The sequence below is a fragment of the Mirounga angustirostris genome, unplaced genomic scaffold, assembly GCF_029215605.1.
Source record: "Mirounga angustirostris isolate CCGP_5_RB_7025 unplaced genomic scaffold, mMirAng1.0.hap1 SCAF_3, whole genome shotgun sequence".
NCBI classification, from domain to species: domain Eukaryota; kingdom Metazoa; phylum Chordata; class Mammalia; order Carnivora; family Phocidae; genus Mirounga; species Mirounga angustirostris.
In genome coordinates, this window is record NW_026991711.1 from 117,742,466 (window position 1) to 117,764,592 (window position 22,127).

The 22,127-nt window shown below is 38.8% G+C and overlaps 1 protein-coding gene, 1 long non-coding RNA gene and 1 pseudogene across 7 annotated transcripts in view; 1 reads left to right on the forward strand and 2 right to left on the reverse strand.

Moving 5' to 3' along the window:
- Nucleotides 1–6,842, reverse strand: part of LOC135363879 (uncharacterized) — a 44,568-nt gene extending 37,726 nt beyond the window's left edge. Inside the window, exon 1 of the long non-coding RNA XR_010410152.1 lies at nt 6,634–6,842. This is a non-coding gene — a long non-coding RNA (uncharacterized LOC135363879). The remainder of the gene's footprint in view (nt 1–6,633) is intronic.
- Nucleotides 6,015–22,127, forward strand: part of RIF1 (replication timing regulatory factor 1) — a 66,386-nt gene continuing 50,273 nt past the window's right edge. For 5 of the 6 annotated variants that reach the window (XM_045868885.2, XM_045868884.3, XM_045868887.3 and 2 more), the window contains exons 1-9: nt 6,015–6,148; nt 6,534–6,647; nt 7,433–7,511; nt 11,524–11,620; nt 12,599–12,726; nt 12,813–12,907; nt 14,073–14,262; nt 16,010–16,102; nt 21,529–21,667. In XM_045868885.2, coding sequence (XP_045724841.2) covers nt 6,544–6,647; nt 7,433–7,511; nt 11,524–11,620; nt 12,599–12,726; nt 12,813–12,907; nt 14,073–14,262; nt 16,010–16,102; nt 21,529–21,667 — 925 coding nt within the window. In that variant the 5' untranslated portion in view covers nt 6,015–6,148; nt 6,534–6,543. Of the gene's footprint in view, nt 6,149–6,271; nt 6,371–6,533; nt 6,648–7,432; nt 7,512–11,523; nt 11,621–12,598; nt 12,727–12,812; nt 12,908–14,072; nt 14,263–16,009; nt 16,103–21,528; nt 21,668–22,127 lie in introns of those variants that run through there. The other variant, XM_064586540.1, reaches the window with a different exon arrangement.
- Nucleotides 18,302–21,205, reverse strand: LOC123838401 (ribosome biogenesis protein NSA2 homolog; annotated as a pseudogene).

Genomic DNA, 22,127 nt, shown 5'->3' on the forward strand with positions numbered 1-22,127 from the left:
TCTGACACCAAAAGATGTTGCAGGCTCTTATATATTTTTCAGCCCCAGCCCTAGAATTAGCTATTTCTCTAAGAATGTCTGGTTCTTTTCAGTGGAACTTTTCTCCATTAAATACATTTTGGATATCACTATATATTAGTACATAGAGAGGTGCGTAGTATTTTACAGTCTAGATGTATCATAATCTATATAGCAAGTCTTCTTTGGTTGTTTCTGATTTTTTTTTTTTTTTTTTACAAACAACTCTGCAATGAACAAAAGTCATCATAACTTATTTTGCACACGAATGGTTAAACTTGTAGGATAATCATCTAGAAGTGGGATTTCAGCAACAAAAATTTTGGGACTTAAAAATTTTTAAAAGTACTGCAAATTGTCCTTCGTAGAGATTGTACCAATTTGTATTTCCACAAGTATCATATGAGAGTAGACAACCAAGCTTACAAATTTAGGTCAAAATTCTGTTTTATTCATACTACCCTTAGGGGATTTAAAATTTTCAATTATATTAATTTAATAGAATAGACAGTCTAAGAAAAACTTCCATAACCCAGTGATCAAGAAAAATAGAGCATTTAATCCTGCCGTGAGTACCCCTGGTGATGAATTCAAACTGGATTAATTTTCTAAATTTGTGAATATGTTCTTTCTCTAGAAAGGCCTGAAGCATAACAATGAGTCACTTTCCCTTTTGATTCCTCAAGGCTGTCAGTTTCAATTATTTTTGTAGTTTTTGAGCTTATAAAAGAGTTTTGTTTTCTCTCCATGAATATGTTTTGAAATATAGGCAAAGGATTTCTGCTATACATACATGGGTTCTTTCCTTTTCTTTTTACTTTTATTTATTTTTTTAGGTGTGTTCCTTTAATAATAGATATTTATTTTCCAATTACAAATAAAATTAATAGTTAAGAGCTATCTTATAAAAGTTAAAGAAAATTTGTGGCTTGTACAGAGTAGGAATTTCAGATTTGGTGCTAAAAAGAATCATTTAGTGTGCATATTAAAATGCATATTACAGAGGGCACTTGGGTGGCTCAGTCGTTGGGCGTCTGCCTTTGGCTCGGGTTGTGATCCCAGGATCCTGGGATCAAGTCCCGCATCAGGCTCCTTGCTCAGCGGGGAGCCTGCTTCTCCCTCTGCCGCTCCCTGCCACTCTGCCTGCTTGTGATTCCTCTCTCTCTCTCTCTCTGTGTCAGATAAATAAATAGAATCTTTAAAAAAAAAAAAAAAAAAGGAAACTCCCCTGTGATTCTGATGCAATGATTCTGGAATCACACTTTAAGATACATAACATTAAATCATTGTTGGTGGCTGTAGTCTCATATTTTCATGTGGACTAGGAATTCAATTTCAGTGAAAATAGGGTTTGGGGTTTTTGGCATTTTTGGGGGGGAAGCATTTGTGGTTTTATAAATGTTGTCTTACTTGAACCTGAGAAACCAGTGTCTCTGGCTAACATTTTCTGAATATTTATAACATGTCATTGTTTAAGGAATTTCTGTGTATGAACTCACACATGCCTCAGACACCTATGAGGTAAGTGCAATTACTCCCATTTCACAGATAAAGAAATTGAGGCACAAGAGGTTGAGTAAATTGCCAAAGTCACACAGCTAAGAAGGATTCAAACCTTATCATCTGACTCCAGGTTTAGCCCTTATACTATGTTGCCTCTCTTCATTTGAACTCAAAGGGGCTCAATCTATAAAGGAGTTGGTTTGGTCATAAATAATAGGATCTCTTTGCCCAGCTCAGGGGAAAGATTGAAACTAAGCACCTCTTGTCATTACAATTTGATAACATTGCGGAGTAGGTCTGAATGTAAGGGTAGCAGATTTCATGCTAGTCATAGTGTGCTATTAGCTGTGTATATTTACTTTATGTGAACTAGTGATAAGATAAAATAATCTTTAAGAGGCTTTTTTTTCCATGTATTTCTTGTTGAAAAGTCCCTCAGGGGATCATTCAGCAACACTGAATTAAAAAGCTAAAAAAACCTCAAAGTGGAGCTTTCTTTAAATGAATCTAGTAAAATAGTTACCATGTTGGGCAACATTTCAAATGTCTCCTAGAACCCTTATACTCCACAATTTTTAAATGATGAAAACAAAACTAATACATTTCTGAAAAAAATTTATAAAATTTTCAGTTAATATATGTATTCATGCAATAAGCACTTATTAAATACTATGTGCTAGGATTTGTGCAATACACCGGACAATAAGTTACCATTTACTGAACTTTGATGTTGGTGTTTTTCTTCCCATTTTTTAAAAAAGATTTATTTATTTGAGAGAGAGAGTGTGTGTGTGCATGTGCGCACAAACCTGAGCGGCAGAAGGAGGAGAGAGAATCCCAAATGGACTCCAAGCTCACCACAGAGACCGATGCCAGCTTCCATGTGGGGTTCTTGAACTCACGACCTTGAGATCATGACCTGAGTTGAAACCAAGAGCTGGACACTTGGACTCTTAACCAACTGCGCCACCCAGGTGCTCCTCTTCCTATTTTATTGCTGAAGACATGGTGAAGTTAAGCATTTTTCTGGAAGATCTCAAGTCACACAGTGGCAGAGCCGTATTTGAATCCTCATCTATTTGGTTCCAAAGCTGGGCTATTCCATTAACTCCAGTAATTTGAATTACAGATGGATACTTCACTAAATGAATTACTACAGGAGTCCTGTAAATGGTGAGCTTTCATAGGACTCTTTATATTGAATTCTTCTTACCATGTTCAAGAATAAACCTATTATGAAAACCATACCACCACAGTGCTTTATGCAGGGTAGAGCTCATTAAATGTTGCTGAATGAATGTAGCTTATATAGGTTAGCTTTGGAGTTATATATGATTAGATTAAAGCTCTCCATTTTACTCTTTAAGCTACACCTTGGTTATTTGTAAATCCAGGAAAAGTACTTCTTTGTCTTAGAACCACTGAGGAATAAATGAGATAATGTACATGCAACATCCAGCACTCAATAAAAAGCAGTTAAAAAGCGATTTTATAATCTTGAAATGATTATGTTCAGGCAATAAATTGGGATCCTAGGTAGGTATTAGGTGGACAGGTCTAACACTTATTAGACAGAAGGAATCATTAGGACTACTGGGGGCACGTAGGAGAAAGGAGTCATTGAGAGACCTAAGATTATAGGCTTGATATTTGCTGAGCAATGGTGTGGTTAAAAACAGAAATGGGGAAGTTAGAAGCTATACTGGATTGAAGGTGAAAGGCTTTTCATGATGTTCTGCGGAGAAAAAGAGATATAGGATTTGAAGAGGCAAAGAAGACAAATTGTATATCGGTTGAATGATTAGAGGAAAAGATGGATGAATTAACACATAAAAAAATTAATTCAAAATGTACCTATAAAAAACAACAAAATGCTGTTATTGAGTGCCAGGTACTATGAATTTATTGCCTAGTAAGAGAAGATCTATGGTAGTAGTTCCAGAATTTCTATAAAAGAGAAGCTTGCTGATAGCAATCTCTTCGGAAGGGTGTGGAGAGAGGTGTCTGGGTGGGGAAGAGGATTTGACTTGACTCTGTAATCTCCTTAGATAAAAAAAATACCAAAAAAGAGGGAGGGGCACTGATTGAGATTAGGCTAGAACTAATTCTCCTCAGACTAACCCTCAACTCTGTTATTCAGACATATGTAAGTAAACAATAATAGGGCATCTGGCTGGCTCAGTTGGTAAAGCGTTCGACTCTTGATCTCAGGGTTGTGAGTTTGAGGTCCACACTGGGTGTAAAGATTACTTAAAAATAAAATCTTTAAAAAAATAACTAAACAACAATAAATTAATGAGATATGTATTTTAACAGGTTTCCAAAAAAAACTATATAAGCGAGGAGGTAGAAGCATTTAATTTTCCTTGGGGAAAGAGTAGATAGAGGAAGGATTTAATGAAAAGGTGTGATTTTAATCTACTCCTATTTATCACACTGGAAAAAGGAAATTAATGTTCTAAAGGCAAGGAACACAGATGTTCAAAGACCAAAGAGTTAGAGATCCTGGCAGACTATTCAAAACTTGGCTGAAGTGGGGATAAGGCTGGAGATGAAGGGTTAGCAGTCGCCCAATCATCACAGGCCTACATGTTATATCAAAAGTTTAGAAATTCACCCTATGATTGATGGGAACCACTGAAGGATTTCAGTCCCGGGAGTGACAATGATAAAATACTACGAAACATTTTAGGAAGATCATAGGACTATGCCTTTGAAAGAGGTACAAGCGACATGACCACCCCATCCTCTTCTTTATAAATGAAATATAAGGAAAAACATGACTAAAACAAAGTCCATATTCTCAAGGAATTTACATTCCCATGGGGACAGACAGACAATAAAAAATAGATATATAATGCAATATTCACATAGTGGTAAGTATTGGAAGAATAAAGCACAGGAAGGCACAGAGGATTAGGCGGAGGTACTGTCTTAAGGCAAACTCCGTGTTCTCACTAATCTCATCTCATAGCCACCATAAAAAAATATGGTTTCAAGATCTTCTCTCACTTTACAACATCTCTACTATATTGAAATCTTAATATTGCAAAATAGTCCATATATCATTTATTATCTCATAACTTCTTTACTTTCTTATATATCTGTGTTATCTTGCCAAAGCCCACAAAATGAGCACTTTGCCCTCTGATGTTTATAGAACTCATTATCAGGCTGCACTGAAAACCTTTCTTTACCATCACTTCCACAGTGTCTCTACATTGCACCCAGACCCAACTCTTCACCGTTTTAAGTCTTTAATTTCCATAGCTTGGTTTACAAGATCTGTAGGTCTCCTTCCTTTTCTTCCTTCATTTTTTTGCTTAAGAAACATATTCTGTAGTGAGTGCTTAGTTTGACAGACACTGGCTAGGGGCAGAGAAGGGCAAAATGTGGCCCTGACCTCTGGAGCTGATAGTTGTACTGTGGAAGTGGAAGCTTGAGGGGTGGGGGATCAGAAACCTGTGAGGCCAAAGTGGAAGAACCATTTGCTTCTGAGCCTTAGACGCCTGGATTCAAGTTGATATAATCCTGCGTGATGTGGACAGGGCTCAAAGGCTGAGGAAAAGGGGCACAGCATATTAATTGTTCGTCAAGGGATGCCTGGGTGGCTCAGTAGGTTAAGCGTCTGCCTTTGGCTCGGGTCATGATCCTGGAGTCCCCAGATGGAGCCCCAAGTCAGACTCCCTGCTCAGTGGGGAGTCTGCTTCTCCCTTTCCCTCTGCCCCTCCACCTGCCTGTGCTCTGTCTCTCTCTTTCTAATAAATAAAATCCTTAATAAAAAAAGTAATTGTTCGCCAAGGGTTTACGGTCCTTTCTCCACCGTCAGGAAGTCCTGGCCAAGTCCCACCCTTCAACACCTGGGGCCTAAATAAAAGAATGCAGATCTTTGGGAGCTACCTAAATCTACTGAATCACAATGTCTAAGGGCGGGGCCCAGATATCTGCAGTTTAATAATGAATACCCCCAGGCCATTGTTATGTACACTTAAAATGTGAAAACCAAAGGCTTCTCCTACCTTTTCTCACTTCCCTTTCACCTTAAGTAGTTACCATTATCATCCCTATTTTCTCAAGGAGGAAATTGGGGCATAGAAAGGTTGGTTAATTTGCTGAAGTCACACAGAGCTAGGGTTGGAATCTACACCAACCGAGATGCAGCTCCTAGTCTTAAACATTACAGTGCGGTCATCTCTTGCTAAATAATTTGTTGCTAAATACTTCAAGAAGCACAGGATTTCTTTGAAAAGAGTCTGAAGGCCCACTAAATTTAGTCTGATGAACGTTGGCGATTCACTCACATTTTGAATTTTAAGTCCCTCGCCGGTAAAATTTAGGTCAAAACACCCCCACCTATAATACGCCCCTGATGGCCTAGGCGAAGCAGCCCACTGGGCAGGGGGGGCTATCGATGACTTCGGCGCGCCTCTGCCTGTTGGATTGGCTCGAGGCTCTTCCGCCAGGCCTGCCCTACTCCCGCGCGCTCGTGGGCCCGCCCCCGCCGCCATCTTGGTCTAGGAGGGAGCGGGCCGCACGCGAGAGTAAACAGCCCGAGCCGGGGAAGTCGAGTTCTGGCTCCGTCGGGGTGCCGCGGGGCAGCCGCGGAGAGGACGCAGTCCTGATCTTCGTACGTGGGCTAAGTATCGGGGCCACTGTGCTGGGCCCTGGCGACCCTCAGTTTAGCGCCCCCTCCGCCCCCTCGCGGTGAGATGCCTCGCTCCCCGGGCTTCTCCCGCCCCCCGCGGGTCTCCTCCCACTGTTGAAAGCTGCCCGGGAAAGTGGTGGCGGGAGCGGGCCTGGGCCGGAGCGCAGCGTGGGCCCGGCTGTGTGTTGCAAGGCGCAGGAGGAGGTTAGGGTCTTGGATTTGGGGGCCAGGGGCCGGGCGTGTGGACCCGGTGGGACTGTGAGGCCGGGGGCGGGCGCGCGGGTCTGGGGCCCGCACTCGGACCGGGACGCCACGGGGCTGCTGCCATCGGTCATTGGGTTTTCTCCTCTTCCGGTCCGTGCCTCAGGGTGGCCGACATGACGGCCCCGGGTGAGAGCCCCCTGGCGCCGCTGCTGGAGACTTTGGAAGACCCTTCCGCCCCCCATGGAGAGCAAACCGACGCTTACCTGACTCTGACCAGGTAAGGCCCGCTGGGGTTGGGGGTGAGCGCTCTGGAGGGTCTTGGGAAGAAGATAGTTCTTCTTCCCAAGTGTGTATCCTAGGAGTCTGGCAGCGGTGAGGACGCCGCGGTCGCGGGCAAGGTGGGGGGAGGTGGTGCGTGCTAAGTGACGTTCCCGGGTGTTGCTGCAGAGCTCCAGGCGTGTGTTTGGAATGAGGAAGCCTGCACGTGTGTTTGGTTGGCGAAGGATTTTTTTTTTTTTTTTTTTTTTAAAGTTTGGTTGGAAGTGGGCATGCTGGCGGGATGCCGTTTTCAGTGTAAGCCGCCCAAGTATCGGGACAGTGTGGCAACTCAGAATCTCTAGAGCAATAACCCGGATTTCATTTGTAACTGTAAATGCCTCACAATATTCTTTTCTCTGAAAATCCTATTTTGCTGAGTTATCTACTTATTTGGAAATGCTCGCAAAGGGTAGCAATTGGTACAAAACGACAAAAATTTAGTAAATTTTTGGTAAATTTGTAATTTGGTTAAGGTTTCCGTGTTCCCTCTTTACGTGATGATATTGTCCAAACGTGTACGCTGTGGAGCAAGTTTTTCTTAAGGGTTCTTTTTGCGTCAATTTCAGACCGTATATATTGCATGATGTGTTGTATTTACAAGTATGAAGTATTTTAAGCACTGGGCCAGTTCAACTTGGTAGAAGTTTAACAAACTTTAGAAAGAGGATACAAACGAGTATATGGAGTAATTATAGGTTCTTTTGTGTGTCATTTGCATAAGCTTGTGTTCTTTCTGCTTTTAAGTCGAATGACTGGAGAAGATGGAAAAGAAGTCATTATGGAAATTGAGAAAAAACTCCCTCAGCTATTCAGAGTTTTAAAAGTATGTATCTGTTTATTGAATAGTTTTTTGTTGTGGGGGAAAAAAAGTTTTACCAGCTAACTCATAAAAACTTTGAAATGGAATAAGAGCCAGGATCATCATTGTACTGTTTCAGTGTTTAATACGTATCCGAGTACTTTGTTAATTACCTTGCACGTATTCTCTTACTTAATCCTTCATGTCCCTGTGAGGGTACTCTTTAATCCCCACTTTGTAGAAGAAATTGATTTAATTTGCCTAATGTTGCCCACGGCCATGTGAATGCAAAACCTGTGCTTTTATTTTATTTTTTTAAAGATTTTATTTTTTAAGTAATCTCTACATCCAGTGTGGGGCTCCACCTCACCAACCTGAGACAAGAGTCCTGTACTCCCACAAAACCTGTGCTTTTAATTTAAAAGCAGTTAACAGCGATTATTTTATGTTTCTTGTCTTTTTGTAGGAATGTACTTGTAAGTAAATGATTGTGAAATTTTGTCTTTGGTCTGTTTTGTGGCAACATTCATTTTTATTTCTTACCTTCACTCACTGTCAGTTTTTGCCACTCTTGTCTGGTTAAAAAACCGTTATTATGGTTATCTTTTTTGCTTATTTGTAGGGAGGTGTTATAGTTTAACATCAGACTGCGGACTTCTGTTCTTATCCTCAATTGAGTACACAGTGGCTTTGTGACTGTCCTTAACACTTAACTTCTGAATTCCTTGTTTTTAGAATGAAGGGGTTGAACTACACCTCCAGAGTTCTTAACTTTATGACCATGTTTTGTGCTTTTAAACAGACGTATTCAGTCATATTTAGTGTACATTTTAGCATGATTTCCAGTTAAATGTTGAGACATTTAAGGCAGTCTACCTGGGAGTGTTCCTGTTACAGTCAGCAGTGCTTTTTGTTTGTGTAAGCCGGAACTTAGTTTTTGTGTAGTAGTTCAGGACTTATTAATAGTATTATTAAACAATATTAATTATACTATCCTATTTTTCTTCATTATCATGTTCCACATCTCAGCAATATATAGGATGTGATGAAAACATGCATCTTCATAAATTTGGTATTCAAGAACATGTAGGATCAGGAACTCAGTTGTTTGCACTATTTAATAGAGTTCGTAACTTAAATGCCTGATGAATAATTATTTGGAAGCATGTGGGTGGTTAATGATAGGAAAGTCAACAGAAGCTTGACAGTCAACAAAAGCTTTCTGGGTGAATTATTAAGCACTGCAAGGATAATTGAATTCCTTTAGAACAAGAGCCAGGTTAGGTGAAATATAACCTGTTTCTATATAGTTGTTTACAATTCTGTTAGTATTGAGTCTAGGAACCCGCAACATTTTTTTTTTAAGATTTATTTATTATTTATTATTTGAGAGAGTGCGGGGGAAGGAGGGGGGACAGAGGGATAGAATCTCAAGAAGACTCCCTGACAAGGGGGTCGATCTCACTACCCTGAGATTATGACCTGAGCCGAAATCAAGAGTCAGACGGTGCCCTGGAACCCACAATATTTTTTTTTCTCCAAAGATTTATTTATTTATTTAAGAGAGGGAGAGTGCGAGTGCACTCAGGAGAGCTCACAGGAGAGAGAGAGAGAACTGGTACTTAGATCCCAGGACCCTGAGATCAAGAGCTGAGCTGAAAGCAAGAGTCAGTCACTTAAGGACTGAGCCACCCAGGTGCCCCACCCACAACATTCTTATTTATTTATTTATTTTATTTTATTTTATTTTGTTATGTTATTTTAGTCACCATACATTACATGTGGTGATCCATGATCCATTGTTTTCATATAACACCCAGTGCTCCATGCAGTACATGCCCTCCTTAATACCCATCACCGGGCCAACCAATCCCCCCTCCCCCCTCCCCTCTAAAATCCTGTTTGTTTCTCAGAGTCCATAGTCTCTCATGATTCATCTCTCCCTCCAATTCCCCCCTGCCATTTTTCCCTTCCTTCTCCTAATGTCCTCCATTTTATTCCTTATGTTCCACAAATAAGTGAAACCATATGATAATTGACTTTCTCTGCTTGACTTATTTCACTTAGCATAATCTCCTCCAGTCCCATCCATGTTCATGTAAAAGTTGGGTATTCATCTTTTCTGATGGCTGAGTAATATTCCATTGTATATATGGACCACATCTTTATCCATTCATCTGTTGAAGGGCATCTCGGCTCTTTGCACAGTTTGGCTATTGCAGACATTGCTGCTATGAACGTTGGGGTGCATACCCACCCACAACATTCTTGAGGACAACACTGTTACAGAATACTTTGAGGCAATGTGTGTGTGTGTGTGTGTATTTTTTTTTTTTTTTCAAAGAACAGGTTTTTTTAAAAAAGGATTTTACTTATTTGACAGGGATACAACGAGAGAGGGAACACAAGCAAGGGGAGAGGGAGAAGCAGGCTTCCCGCCCAGCAGGGAACCCCATGCCCTATGGGGCTTGATCCCAGGACTCTGGGCAGATGCTTAATGACTGAGCCACCCAGGCACCCCCAGGCAATATATATTTAATTTAAAAAGTTGATCACAGCTAGCTATTCTCCAGGAGATACAGTAGTAGCTCTCAGTCTTAGGTATTTAATGCTGTCTTTCTGTGGTTGTCTGAATTGGTTGTTTTATTTTTTATTATTTTTTTATTTTTTAAAGATTTTATTTATTTATTTGACAGAGAGAGACACAGCGAGAGAGGGAACACAAGCAGGGAGAGGGAGAGGGAGAAGTAGGCCTCCCGCCGAGCAGGGAGCCCAATGTGGGGCTCCATCCCAGGACCCTGGGATCATGACCTGAGCCGAAGGCAGACACGTAATGACTGAGCCACCCAGGCACCCCAGAATTGGTTGTTTTAATATATCTTATGCTCCAGTGTTTGGTTTTTTGTATTTCATTTGAATAATTATATAAAAGGGGTGCCCTAGGGAAGTGTCTATTCATATACTTACTTTTCCTGCTCAAGAGCAGCAAATACCTGAGGATTCCTTGGATATATGATTCAGAGCAGTGGGGGGATTTGAAGATAAATCACTTTGAAATAGGAAATGGTACCAAGAAAAATACAGAGTTACAAATAAACGGAGGGTTGGGGAATATAGCAAGACTGCCTTTGACAGGTTTGGGATTTTAGAGCTTTTACATACGTAATATGGGTTGGACTTTAAATTCCAGATCAACATTCGTAAATGTTACATTCCAACCCCTGTCTGTCTGTTCCACTATAAAGTAGGATGCCAGCTTTTGTTTTTGAGTTTTTTGCTTACCTTTTGTGGAGGTGTCGTCAGCATTTTCCGTTTGTTGGCTCTTCTTTTAAGAGAAAATTCTTTTTTTTTGTGGAGGTGTCGTCAGCATTTCCCATTTGTTGGCTCTTCTTTTAAGAGAAACATTCTTTTTTTTTTAAGATTTTATTTATTTATTTGAGAGAGAAAGAAACCATATGAGAGCGAGGAGGGTCAGAGGGTGAAGCAGACTCCCTGCCAAGCAGGGAGCCCAATGCGGGACTCGATCCTGGGACTCCAGGATCATGACCTGAGCCGAAGGCAGTCGCCCAACTGACTGAGCCACCCAGGTGCCCAGAAACATTCTTTTTTTTTTTTTTTTTTTTTTTAAGATTTTATTTATTTATTTGAGAGAGAATGAGATAGAGAGAGCATGAAAGGGGGGAGGGTCAGAGGGTGAAGCAGACCCCCTGCCAAGCAGGGAGCCCGATGCGGGACTTGATCCTGAGACTCTCCAGGATCATGACCTGAGCCGAAGGCAGTCGCTTAACCAACTGAGCCACCCAGGCGCCCCAGAAACATTCTGTTTTATGTTTTCTCTTTCTAGTGCTCTTCTTCCTTTCTTTGCCAAGCTATATACATATGGCTTCCTGATTTTATTCCTATATCTGCTCTCAAACATTTGTTGATTGATTGGATTAAACATAATTTTTTTTTAATTTTCTGGTTGATTTTTGTTCTCTGAGAGTTTATTTACAGTTTTAATTGTTTATAACAAATGTGCTTTTTGTTTTTGTAGATTCACATTTCCAGTCAGAATTCAGACCTCAGTTGTGCTGCTCTACAGGCCTTGGGGTTTTGCTTATATAATCCCAAAATTACCTCAGGATTATCAGGTAGTTAAATTTATTATGACGTAGTATTTTTAGAGTTTATATTTTGGCGCGTGGCCTGGGAGTGTCTGACACCCACTGTGACCCAGAAAAAATATTTTTAGAGTTTATAAATATGGTTTGATATGTTAAAAGTACTGTTACTTCTCTATTAGTTTTGTAACTTGTAGTTTAGGATTTGCTTTTGAGAAAGAAATAATGTTTTGATAATCATCTTCTAGAAGATTTCTTTTTTTCTAGACATTGCTTTAAATCTGATACTACAAAATTTGCTCTAAAAGAATATAAATCTATTTTAAAATGATTGTAACAAAAAACTGAACCTTCTTTATATAAAGCATATCTGCTTTGGAAGGTAATAGGAATTTAGATGGTTATTTATTATATAAAACAAGCATACACACTAAGGAACATGCTGAATTGAGAAGTTCTTTTACAAAGTGGTACTGGGATAATTTGGACCCCAAAGTAGCTAAGTTTTCAAATAATCTTAATTACCGCTCTATAGTTTACCATTTTAATGGAAACCTAGAAAGTGATCTTTAGAGAGTGGGAAATCCGGGACAGGGAATAAGGATGCCTGAAAGTTATTACCATCTTCTTTTCTGATGGTAAAGTTTATGCCCTTCCTTTTTTAGATGTTCCCAATGTAAAATAGAAGTTCATTTTAGAGCAGAGGTTTAGGATTTGTAACATCTTGCCAAAAATTTTCTTATATGTTTAAAACTATAATGATGCCTGTGAAATTTTTCAGTTGCACAATTTGAGTATACTGTTTGTTTTCTCTGAATATACCTTCCTATCTGACCTAAGTTTTGTGTTTTGGGAAGAAATTTGATATTAGCATTGGTTCACTGATCCTTTTCTTCGGATATGCATTTAATTTTTTGACAATGAAGAGTATGTTGTTTTTTTGTTTCTGTATTTGAGATTTTAAAGGATGCAAACTGTTCCACATAATTAAGGCTGCTTGTTTTTCAGAGACAGATATTCAAGAACTGCTTTTAAAATTGAATGATAGTGTTAAAAGCCCAGACAAAAATGTACGTACTAGGGCACTTTGGGTGATATCCAAGCAGACGTTTCCTGGTGAAGTCATTGGCAGAGTAGTGAGTATGGTTTTTGTATGTTTTCTTAACTACATGCCACTTTAAAAACTTAGGCTTATTTGTATTTATTTGGTTCTGTCTTTTAGGTATCCAGTATAATTGATTCATTAGAAATAATATTTAATAGAGGAGAGGTGCATTCTGCTGTTGTTGATTATGAAGCATTAAATGTCATCATAAGGTATGAATTTGCTGTTTGGGAAGAATAATTTCAGTAAATTTAGAATTTACTTCAAGAAGTGGACTTTGGGGACTAGGATATGAATTAGCCATTAAAAGAACACAATGTCTTCTAAACTAAAAGTCTCAAGGAAAAAAGGTAACAGTAAAAAGAAGGAAGTAGATATATTTAAGTTACTAGGTTTGTTTATTTTTTGTCTGTCTTTATTTTTACTGAGTCCTAAAAATGAAGTCTTGGTTGGGGTGCCTGGCTGGTTCACTTGGTAGAGCATTCTCCTCTTGATCTTGGGGTCCAGAGTCCAAGCCCCATGTTGGGTGTAGAGCGTACGTAAAAATAAAGTCTTGGTTATGTTGCTGCTGACATTCTGATTTTAAAAATTATTTCCATTAAAGCTTTTCCAAGGGTTTAAAAAATAATGGGCTCCCAAGTAGGCTATAGGGGGTATATAAGAAGGCATTAACAGTGACTAGCAGCAGATGGGAGAATAGGAAAATGCTCTACCTTCTTTCTATCCATCCCTGCTCTTTCAAGGACATGCTAACAGCACAAAAACTTTGTTGGTGTGGTTTATCTTACCCAGTTTTTCATTCTTTTAAAGTTTTCTGTATTGAGCTATTTACTTTAACTATTTAGTGTTCTGATGTCCTGAATGATGCTCACACTAGGTCACAGTTCTCTGGCTATCTTCTTTTTTATTAAGATTTTATTTATTTATTAGAGAGCAGGAACAGGGGTGAGAAGGGGCAGAGGGAGAGGGAGAAGCAGGCTCCCCACTGAGCAGGGAGCCCTATGTGATGCGGGGCTGGATCCCAGGACCCTGGGATCATGACCTGAGCCGAAGGCAGACTCTTAACTGACTGAGCCACCCAGGTGCCCCTCTCTGGCTGTCTTCTAAAAGAAAGTTGAATTTACCTGTATTTTAAAAAAAAAATCAATATTTTAAATAATAATCTGAAGATAAATGGTGTGTTCTTATTTTTAAAATTTATAAAAATAATATGAAAATGTACAAATCAGTAAGTAAAAATTACATCTGCGTGAATGCATATATGTATATATTCTAAAATGGATGGTACTAGGCATATTTCTGTGTGCTGCTTATTTTCCTGGTAGTTTAGACATAAAAGGTGAGGTCAAGCTAATTTCATTGATTTCTCTATTATAGGCTAATTGAACAAGCCCCAGTTCAAATGGGAGAAGAGTCAATTAGGTGGGCAAAACTGGTCATACCTTTAGTGGTTCATTCAGCTCAAAAGGTACATTTGCGGGGAGCAACTGCTCTAGAGATGGGAATGCCATTGTTGCTTCAGAAACAACAAGAAATAGCATCTATCACAGAGCAGCTTATGACTACTGTAAGTATTATTTTGTGTAAGGATTTTTTGGATACTGCATTGAAAGTTTCTGGCCCAAGCATAGGGCTCATAGTAGAATAACTGCATTATGATCTAGGAAGTTCCACTTTTAACAAAACATAAGTAATTGCTTAAGTTAGTATGGGCACACTACTAGTTTAGTTTAGGGGAGGGAGCTGTTTCATTTGGTGTTTGCAGGATACAAGCATTTTATTTCATCCCCAGTGAATAGTGATTGAAAGGAATTGCATTTCTGGAAAAGGGAGAATATTAACTGATTTCAGTACTATTTGGGTTTTAACATAATCCCAATAGGTATAAATTTAAAGCACATAAGTGTGTGTAATGTGTACAATTTCCTAAAGTTATTACTTGCCTCAGGTTTTAGGCTTTTCTACCATTGTTCTTGTAACAAATATTTATTGAGCATGTATATGCCGGACATTGTTTTAGACAACATAGCAGTGAACAAAAGGAACTTGTGGAGCTTATTGTCTAGTGGGAGAGGCAGTAGAGAATATAGTATATTCAGTGAAGAAGATTATGGAGAACCATAGAGACTAGATGGAGAGTGCCATTGGAGAGGAAGGGTATGGTCAGGGAAGGAAAAACAATAGGATATTTAAACAGTGATTTGAAAGTGGTACAGGAATTAGCTACTTGGATGATAGGGAGTAAGCTCATTCTAGGCAGGAGGAACCATGAGAGCAAAGGCCCTGCTCTGATGGTTTTGTGTTGCTGTTCAGTGAACACTGGGCAAGTGCAGTATGATAGAGTGAATGAGGATGAGAGGATTAAGAGATGATGTCAGAGAAACAGCCAAATCACATAGGACCTTGTCGGTATTGCAAGGCATTTTTTTTTCCTCTGGCTTATATTGAAAATCTTATTTGAAGGTTTTGAGTCTAGGAGTGTTTATATGTACTGACTTGGGCTTTAAAGGGATCACTGTGCCGGTGTTGAGAATAGTCTCTAGAGAAGTTGAGTAGAAGAAGGGAAACTAGTTTAGAGATAACTTCAGTCATCTAGGTGACATGAGGGAGCCTTCCCAATTTTAAAACCTGGGATTTTGTTTATTTTTTAAAATTCAGGAGGCCTCATGGGAATGTTTGGAGCCTAATAAAGTAGCTCCAGTGTCTTTGCAAGTTTTTTTATTTTGATAAGTTTATTAATTTTCTAAGAGCATATATAAAATTCTTTATAAATTTGACCTAAAATGTTCTCAGCTGTTACCTATGAAGCTATTAATGTATTTAGATTTTTTTTGAAGATTTTATTTATTTGACAGACAGTAGCAGAGGGAGAGAGAAGCAGACTCCCCACTGAGTAAGGAGCCCGATGTGGGGCTCGATCCCAGGACCCCGGGATCATGACCTGAGCTGAAGGCAGACGCTTAACGACTGAGCCACCCAGGCGCCTTAATGTATTTTTAAGAGTGGAAAATAAAACATTACTATTTTAACTCTAATGATATATATGCTGAAGTTTTCAGGGAGAAGTATATTGGTAGAAAAAAATTAAGCTGAATTGATGGATGGAATAATGGTCAGATTTATAAGACAGGCATAGTAAGATGTTAACTATATTTATATTTGGACTTCCACTGTAAAACTTTCAGCTTTGCTATATACATGAAAGTTTTTCTAATAAAATATTGGGAAAAGTTAATTCAACTAATACAGTCTGATACTGCGTATTTTGTTTTTTCAAGAGTGTTTTTGGTAAATATTTTTGCTTTTGTTTACAGAAATTACTTTCAGAACTCCAAAAGCTATTTATGAGTAAGAATGAGACTTATGTGTTAAAATTGTGGCCTTTGTTTGTCAGACTTCTTGGGAAGGTAAGTTTATAGTTAATAGTTCACAGTTTATACCTGCGAGACCCTTTCATTTCTTAACTTTACATTATTCATGCATGCCACATATGTAAATTTAGCTGTTCACTAAAATTTGTTTGCAAACCCACAATAAGTACTTCTGCTGCTTTTCCAGTCGGTTGCAAACCTGCAGAGTGGCATAATTTGAGTCCCCTGGTGTGCAGGTTCTCAGCTGAGGTAGAGCAAGATAATGCTTGTGCGCATGCGCGTAACATGAGCCGGGGCAGAGGGAGAGGGAGAAGCTGACTCCCCTGCTGAGCGGGGAACCCGACTAGGGCTTGATCCCAGGACCCTGGCTGGGATCATGACCTGAACCAAAGGCAGATGTTTAACCGACTGAGCCACCCAGGTGCCCCTCAGTGTTCTTTTTAAGACAGATGTCCTTTTTCGGGATGACTCTCTGATGCTCTCTCAAATAAATAAAATCTTTAAAAAAAAAAAAAGTCCTTTTCATAAATCCACTTAATGACACATTTCCCACGTTTTGTGCTTCTTCTTGGTGAATTTAGTTTCAAATGGCCCCCAGGCTTAGTGCCAAAATGTTGTCTGTAGTTCCTAAGCACTAGGAGACTGATGTGCCCTAGGGAGAAATTACATGTGTTACATAAGCTCTGTTTAGGCATGAGTAACAGTGGTGTTGGCTGTGAGTTCAGTGTTAGTGAGTCAACAATACATACAGTGTCATTAAACAGAAATAAATAGAAAACAAGGTTGAGTTCGATTGGTTGACAGAAAAGGTTCTTGTAGGAACCTAATCCTGCATCTTTCCTAGGAGCAGTGGCTCAGTACTTGCTAACAGTGTTTGCAGTGGACTTTATAGAACTTTGGTGGATCGTGAGGATTGACCATATGTTCTATCTTTAAGCCAGGTGTTTTGTTTGTTTGTGGGGGTTGTTTTTTTTTTTTTTGAGGGGAAGGGATGTGTTTTTCTTTATTGTGGTAAATAAACATAATCATCGTAAGTGTACAGTTCAGTGCCATTGAATACGTATGCGAGTTGTGTAAACATTGTCACTATCTGGGCGCCTGGGTGGCTCAGATGGTTAAGCGTCTGCCTTCAGCTCAGGTCATGATCCCAGGGTCCTGGGATCGAGTCCCGCATCGGGCTCCCTGCTCCTTGGGAGCCTGCTTCTCCCTCTGCCTCTCTCTCTCATGAATAAATAAATAAAATCTTAAAAAAAAAAAAAAATTGTCACTATCTGTACCCAAAATTTTATCATCATCTCCCAGCAACTTTATACATATAACTCCTCCTACTTCCCCACCCCCAGCCCCTGGTAACTGCTGTTCTGTCTGCTGTCTCTGGATTTGCTAATAGTAGGCATCCCACATAAGTGGAATCATGCACTATTTGTCCTTCTGTGTATGGCTTATGCAAAGACATAATTTTTTCAAATTCTAATCATGTAGCAAGCACTTAATTAAATTTCATTCTTAGGGCTGAATAATATTCACTCTATAACTCATTTTTGTTTATTCATTTGTTGATAGACACTTGGCATATTTTTACATTTCGGCTATTGTGAATAATGTTGCTGTAAACATTGATGTACAAATATATGTTGGATTCTGTGCTTTTCATTCTTTTGGATATATGTGTAAGAATGGAATTGCTGGGTCGTAATGGTAGTTCTGTACTTAACTTTTAGAGACACCTCCAAATTGTTTTCCACAGTGGGCGCACTATTTCACATTCCTACCAGTAACAACACTAGGGTTCTTTCTAGTTTTTCTTTTCTTTTAAGGATTTATTTGTTTATTTTAGAGAGTGCTTGAGGGGGAGGGGCAGAGGGAGAGGGAAAGAGAATCTCCAGCAGACTGCCAACTGAGTGAGGAGCCTGACACAGGATCCTGAGATCATGACCTGAGCTGAAATCAAGAGCTGGATGCTTAACTGGCTGAGCCACTCAGGTGCTTCTAGTTTTTCCTTGCCGAACTTATTTTTTGGTTTTTGGTATGTTGGCCATTCCAGGAAATTTTGTTCTGTTTTGTAAAACTGGGCCATTTTAATGTTTTTGACTATGATAAATAGTTCTCTTGATGATTGCAGACTTATAAGGCTGTTGGGTAATAATTGAGAAACAGTCACAGTAGTGGTGGTTTTCCTGATTGGTGTGCCATCTTCAGTAACGATTGTAAGGAGTTACTTGTATGAAACTGCTGTTAAGCCAGTAAGACCGCATTTATGAACCATCATTTTCAGGATTGTTAGTAACCTGGACATATTTCTCCCAAATAACCTTACCTCTTTGTGTTACAAGACCCAGCTTGCTCACATCTGTGTCATTGACAGTACCTTTGGTAGTAATAACCAAGGTTGTATATAGTGGGCATGAGTTTTTGTTTACACCATATATTGAGAGGTAAAAGGTGACTTTCAGTCTAAGACCTATTATATGGGCCTTCTTGAAACATAAACCATTGGCCTAATGAATCATATTTAGGTGGTTTTCATATAAAGCTATTTTCAATGGAGCGGACTTTAGTAACAGTAAACAACCTCTTTTATGCTCTCTTGTTTCTCTGTCCTATTCAAGTAACTTAATATTTGTTTCTCCCTGGGCATGAACCTTGAGCATAGAGTCTCCCCATTTTCCTGCTTCCCCTTTTTGGTTTTAACTATATTTGAAAGTATTTTGGCTCAGGACTGTCTCTCTGTGTCCTGTAGATAGGCAGGTACTGTTCCTGTGGAATCTTTTCATCGTTCTTTAGTTTGGTGTTTCCCTTTTCTTGCATCTTAATAGTATTTTTTGCTTTTTCTCAGTATGGTGCTATTTATGGTAGTGCTTAGCCTTCATCTGCTGCCTTTGAACATTCATGAGCCTCTTGACTTTTCTTCTTATTCTTTTTCTCATGGTGATCCAAGTGATATCCATAGCAGTTATGATGTAACTCAATAAGTTGTTTTGTGGCGTGGTGACTGCAGACCAGCCACCTGGGCTCAAAGAAGCCCTAAGTATTTTGGTCTCCGAGACCTAAGAGCTGACTGCCCAGAACCCAGGGCAGGAAAGCCTTTGCCCATTTTTTTTTTTTTTAAGATTTTATTTATTTATTTGACAGAGACAGAGATAGTGAGAGCAGGAACACAAGCAGGGGCAGTGGGAGAGGGAGAAGCAGGCCTCCAGACGAGCAGGGAGCCTGGTGCGGGGCCTGATCCCAGGACACAGGGATCATGACCCGAGCCAAAGGCAGACACTTAACAACTTAGCCACCCAGGCGCCCCCTTTGCCCATTTAAAAAAAAAATTTTTTTTTTAAAGATTTTATTTATTTGACAGAGAAGCGCGTGCATGCACATACAAGCAGGGGGAGCAGGAGAGGGGGAGAGAGAGAGAAGCAGGCTCTCTGCTGATCAGAGAGCCCAATGCGGGGCTTGATCCCAGGACCCTGCGATCATGACCTGAGCTGAAGGCAGACACTTAACCGACTGAGCCACCCAGGCATCCCACCTTTGCCCATTTTTTAATTGGGTGGTTTGGTTTTATTGTTCAGTTGTAGGAGTTCTTTATTTTGGATTATTAATCCCGTATCAGATATGTGATTTTCAAATATTTTTTTTCCCATTCTGTAATGTTGTCTTTTCACTTGATAATATCCTTTGGTGCACAAAAGTTTTTAATGAAGTCCAATATAAATTAGAATTTTTTTCTTTCATTGTCTGTGCTTTTGGTGTCATAGCCATGGTGACAAATCCAATGTCATGAATCTTTTTCCCTCTGTATTCTTGGAGGATATTTATAGTTCTAGTTTGCAGAAGTTTCTATCTTTGATCCATTTTGAGTTTATTTTTGTATGTGGTATAAGGCAAGGGTCTAGTTCTCATTCTTTTGCATGTGGATATTCAATTTTGCAGCACCATTTGTTGAAAAGAATGGTCTTTATATAATGAATGGTCTTGGCACCCTTGTTGAAAAATAAGGGGCGCCTGGGTGGCTTGGTAGGTTAAGCCTCTGCCTTTGGCTCAAGTCGTGATCCCGGGGTGCTGGGATCGAGTCCTGCGTTGAGCTTCCTGCTCTGCAGAGAGCCTGCTTCTCCCTTTGCCTCTCTCTCTCTCTGTCTCATGAATAAATAAATCTTTAAAAGCAAAAAAAGAAAGAAAAATCAGTTGACAGCAGGGACACGTGAGTGGCACAATTGGTTAAGTGTGACTCTTGATTTTGTCTCAGGTCATGATCTTAGGGTCATGAGATGGAGCCCAACGTGGGATTTCACACTCAGTGCAGAGTCTGCTTGAGACTCCCTCCTCTCCCCTAGCCCCAGATAAATAAAAAAAAAAAAAAGAAAAGAAAAACCAATTGACAGCGTATGTGAAGGTTTTATTTTGGGGAATCTCTGTTCCATTGGTCTGTATGTTTATCTTTATGCCATTACCATATGTTTTAATTACTTCAGTTTTGAAGTAAGTTTGGAAGGCAAGAAGTGTGAGTTCTCCAAACTTACTCTTTCAAAATTGATGTCTGTTTGGGGCTCTTTGCAATTCCATAATGAATTTGAAGATTGGCTTTTCTTTTTTGTGAAGAAGGCTGCTGTACTTTTAATAGAGATTGTTTTGAATCTGTAGATTGCTCTGTGTAATATTGACATTTTAATGGTATTAAAATTTTCTGTACTTGAACGTGGGATGGTTTTCCATTTATTTAGGTCCTTTAAAATGTTTTTCAGCAGTATTTTGTAGCTTTTAGTACAAGCCTTTCACCTCCTTGGTTAGATTTATTCCTAAGTATTTAATTCTTTTAGGTGCTAATGTAAATGGAATTGCTTACTTAATTTCTTTTTCAGATTGTTAGTTGCCCTTGTGTAGAAACAGCTGATTTTTGTGTGTTGATCTCTGCGGTTGCTAGTAGCTTTCTTAGGGATTCTTGGATTTTTTAAGCAAGTTATTTTTTGTTAATGTTTATATGCTGTTCAGTTTATTGTGATTTATAGCTACAGTTGCTAACGTTTCATGTTTTAATGTTTGTTTCCTTGCGATACATTACTTGTCATTTGTCCCTTTTTCCCTTAACTTTTTCCTGTTTATTTCAGTGTATTTGAAAACTGGGTTTTCTTTAGTTTCAAGGTTCAACATTTCTTATTTTTTCATAAGTACTAGGTTTTTTTTTTATATGGATACCATTTTTACTTGGTATTATGTTGGTAAACTTCGGGATTTATCTTCCTAATTTTCTCTAATGTTTAGAAATGTTCTGTTTTATGCATTTATGCATTACTTATTCATGGAGCATTATATTTTGTGATCTTGAGTTTTGAATGTGTACGCAGAATCCAGTACATTTTGAACTTTAAGACATTACATAGCTAACACTGAATGAATTAGATAAATGAATAATAATAGTACCTATATGTTGTTTTAGGAAGGTAAATAACTTTGTTATGATTTTTCATTTTTAGACCTTGCATCGAAGTGGGAGTTTCATTAATTCTCTATTACAGCTGGAAGAACTGGGATTTCGCAGTGGAGCACCCATGATTAAAAAAATAGCTTTTATTGCTTGGAAGAGTTTAATAGATAATTTTGCTTTGAATCCAGGTAAGTAAGTAAGGTCTTAAAAATTTGATTTTTCTATGGATTTTACTCAAGATGAAAAGAACAAAGCCTTTCTGATTTTTTTGGATTTTATATTGAAACTTAACCTATTGAATATATATATATTTTTAATTTTAAGGGAATAAACTTATAGCCAAAAATAGAATTAAAAAGCCTAGGCATTATTGAAAATCACAGATAGAAAATTTGTTTTAAGCTATTTCAAAAATTAAAGTGACAGATACCATTTGTGGTTTTTTAGTATATTCCAGCACTTAGTTGAGCACTTTGAGTACCTCTAATTTAATCATCACAATAGATCTGAGATACAAAGTACTATCCCTATTTTAGAGAGATTAATTTATCAAAGGTCATTTATAGCCATTAGATGATAGGAAGCACTTGTGATTGCTATGAAGCATGACTGATAAAACGTTTTTCTCTCAGGACCTTTAGAACAGTG